This window comes from Acanthisitta chloris, unplaced genomic scaffold (genome assembly GCF_000695815.1).
Source record: "Acanthisitta chloris isolate BGI_N310 unplaced genomic scaffold, ASM69581v1 scaffold32535, whole genome shotgun sequence".
NCBI classification, from domain to species: Eukaryota; Metazoa; Chordata; class Aves; order Passeriformes; family Acanthisittidae; genus Acanthisitta; species Acanthisitta chloris.
The window spans coordinates 927-4,468 of NW_008673719.1; the positions used below are offsets into that span (position 1 = coordinate 927).

The 3,542-nt window shown below is 42.3% G+C and overlaps 1 protein-coding gene across 1 annotated transcript in view; it reads left to right on the forward strand.

Annotated features, from left to right (window-relative positions):
• Positions 1-1,243: 1,243 nt before the first annotated feature.
• Positions 1,244-3,542, forward strand: part of LOC103802572 (periodic tryptophan protein 1 homolog) — a gene marked incomplete at its 3' end in the record, with an annotated part of 4,728 nt that continues 2,429 nt past the window's right edge. Inside the window, exons 1-3 of the mRNA XM_009075056.1 lie at positions 1,244-1,290; positions 2,024-2,178; positions 2,608-2,693. Coding sequence (XP_009073304.1) covers positions 1,244-1,290; positions 2,024-2,178; positions 2,608-2,693 — 288 coding nt within the window. The remainder of the gene's footprint in view (positions 1,291-2,023; positions 2,179-2,607; positions 2,694-3,542) is intronic.

Genomic DNA, 3,542 nt, shown 5'->3' on the forward strand with positions numbered 1-3,542 from the left:
ATTGAGATCTTATTCTGTTTTCTGGCCTGACTAACAAGTTAGATCTATTCATAGATTTAGGCTTGGGATTCTATTGCAGCTCCATTGGGTGCGTGGTTAAACAGATGCTAGAGGTAGCAGAAAAAGCTTTTACAGTTGGGCAAATATCTACACCATTTCTCTTGGATGAACCTGTGACTTTACTGCTCAACAAATTCTCACTTTATGTTACTTTCTTAACTGATTAAGTTCAATGTTTCTGTTATCAATTGTGTTACTTGTTTTGCCTTTGTACGAGTGAACTTTCGGGGTTTGAGTGGATTTCTTTTTCTTGCAGTTTCAAAAACATGGAAGAATTTGAGATGCTGTTTGTGGTGCAAATGTATAACTTCGGGATGGAAATTAAAAGTCCACCTGAAACAACCAAAGGTGTTATGATCTGTTTATAATTTCTGGTACTTTGTCGCTTTTGTCACAACACCTCACTTTTTTCCCTGTGCAAAAGGTCACAAATAAAACTCAGATTTAGAGTCTCTAATTATCATGTTACTTGTTTCTAGTTACCGTGTTAATGTGAAGTGTTTATTTTACTGAACATATTAGAAAAGTAGGTCTCTGAAATTTCAGTGTTGTATTGTATCTCAGAACTGCCTTGGCTTTTTGTTGCTTGGGAATTTTGCATGGAGAAGGACAGGAATATGGTGTATTCAGCAGGGTGAGTTTCTATGGAGCATCTCTGATGGCCGTCAGGTTCTCAGCCAGTGTTTAATGCGCATTTCTTCCCACTGAACTCTTTTCCCACAGAATTGTTGTCACAAAGCTGCCAAGTTTTCTAGGTGTTGCATAGTTTACACCATAAGAAGTAATCCACAATATGTCCCTAACTAAGGAATTTTATGTTCTTCTATGGGAAGTATGAGGAAATGAAGTCTTAAAAATCTTGGAGAAACTGTTAGAGTCCTCACATATAACAGGACCTGTGGGTGGGGAGAAAAAAGGAAGGAATAAACTGGACACATGTGAATGCACAGCAATGAGGCTGACAGCATTGTACCCACAAAAAAAATTGTGTAAGACACACAGTTTAGCTTGTCAAGTGAAATTCATGTCACATTTTGTTATGAAAACTTTCAAGGCAAAACTTTCTCTGAAAGCCTGAGAATAATGGTACCTTGTATTTTGGGAAAAGATTGGGAAGAAGTGAATGGATTGTCAAATTATTTGCATAAAGACTTGAAACCCCTGTGAACAGCTAGGATTCAGGATGCCCAAGGCCTCATCCGCCCTGACCTTGAACACCTCCAGGGTCTGGTAAGCCACAGCCTCCCTGGGCAACCTGTGCCAGTGTCTCACCATCCTTAGAGTAAAAAACGTTTTCCTCACATCTAACCTAGACTTCCCCTCCTTCAGTCTGAACTCATTACCCCTTGACCTATCATTGCAGTTCCTAACAGAGTCCTCTCTGCCTCCCTTGTAGCTCCTTCAGAGACTGAAAGGTTGCTCTGAGGTCTCCATGCAGTCTTCTCCAGGCTGAGCAGCCCCAACTCCCTCAGCCTGTCTTCATAGGGCAGATGCTCCAGTCCTCTTAGCAACTTGTAGCCTCCTCTGGACTTGCTTCAGCAGTTCCATGCCCTCCTTACATTGAGGGTGCCAGAATTGCATGCAGAATTCCAGCAACCTGATCTAGTGAAGAGGTGTCCCTGCCCATGGCAGGGGGTTGGGACTAGATGATCTATAAGGTCCATTCCAACCCTTAAATTTTATGATTCTATGATTATGTGCTGAAATCTTGCTAGCAGTCCCCTAAGCAGTTTTCTGGTGATAACTGGTGAGACACTGGCACAGGTTGCCCAGGAAGGCTGTGGCTGGCCCAAACCCAGGAGGGGTGACAGCCACCAGCCATATTGGATGAAGCCTTGAGCAACCTGGTGTGGTGGGAGATGTTCCTGCCCAGGGCAGGGGGTTGGGACTGGATGGTCTGTAATGTCCATTCCAACCCCTAAAATCCTATGATTCTATGGTCTACATGTGTGTCTGTTACCAGGGATGGCCCCAGTGGCAGTGGTGAAGGCCAGATGGAACATGATGGGAATGTAGCTGTTCCTGGCAGTGCTAAGTCTTCTCAGAACAATGAAGACCTGTCTGATCATGAACTGGATGAGTATGATTTGGAAAATTATGATGAAGATGAACCCACAGGTAAGAAAAACATCAGATATACAGTGTAAGTGAAGAACCTTTCCACTTATTGTTGTGCTTAGACCTTAATATCCTAAAACTACACAGTGATGTTATGTTTCAAATGCTGGAAATTCACATGTTTAATAATTTGCTTGGCCCAGGTTCAGAAACCATTTAGTGAGTGAAGCAATGCAGTGTCCTCCCTCCCTGAGACTAGAACTGAGAGCATTGTGCCCACTGTCTCTCCCTCTGCAGCAGTGCTGGGACAGAGCAGCACAAGCCCCTGAATGCACTAAGCAATTTACCTTCCTGTGGTGCTTATGTTTGGAACTTGGAAGTTCATTTAGCCCACTCCTGATATTTTACAATATAGGGAATACAGGGATTGGAGTTTCTAACTTCATCTGTCATTGACATGTATAAAAATGTTCTGAAATTCCCGTCCAGGTCATTTAGAACTTGGGGAGTCTTTGGCTACTCTGGCAGTATATGGGAATAATGAAAATGATCCTTACATCACTCTGAAAACCACTGTAAGTACTTTAAAAATGTTAAATGTCTTAAACAGCATCACCTTAAAAATCAGTTGCATTTTCCACATTGCCTTAGGGTCTAAAAGTGCTTGCAGCCCTTTTTCAAAGGTGTGCCAGATTTTTGATCACACGGAACTCTTTTCTTTTAAGGCTGCTTTGCGTAGTCACTTCTTCATATGCCTTTTGCCATTTCAGTAGGTAAGGTGAATAAAGAAAGAAATTAAAAATTTGCAGCAAGAAGTCCAAAAAGTCTTGTGTGTGTTGTATACTTGAAGGATGGTGCTCTGTGTAAGACTATTGACTCATACAGTTCTTAGTTTTTCACTAACAAAAATCCCCAAATGCCTTCCATTCCTAGTAGCAATGACAGTTAGATGAGAGGTTACATCTGTTCTGGTACACAGTGTAGCTGTAGGCAGTACTTTTGGGAAATATTATGTGGAAAGTAGACAGTGCTTTAATGCTCTTGGAATTGCTTCCTGGATGTGAGGAGCAGTTGCAGTGTCCTTATTGAGTGAGATGCTGTTGTGCTTTATGACTGGTCAAAGCATGGGAGCACAGGGAAATAAGCTTAGTTTGTGAGCTCCTGGTGGTGATTTTCTCTTCAGCAATGAGCTGCATCGTGATAGCCTTAAAAGATGGTTTTATGTTTTGTAATTAAACACCTCTACCAGTCCACATAGGTCCACATAAAGTCCTTCAATCTATTGAATCATAGAATTTTAGGAGTTGGAATGTATCTTAGAGGTCATCCAGTCCCAAGCCCCTGCCCTGGGTGAGTACACCTCCCACCAGAGCAGGTTGCTCAAGGCCTTATCCAACCTGCCTTTGAACACTGCCAGGGTTGCG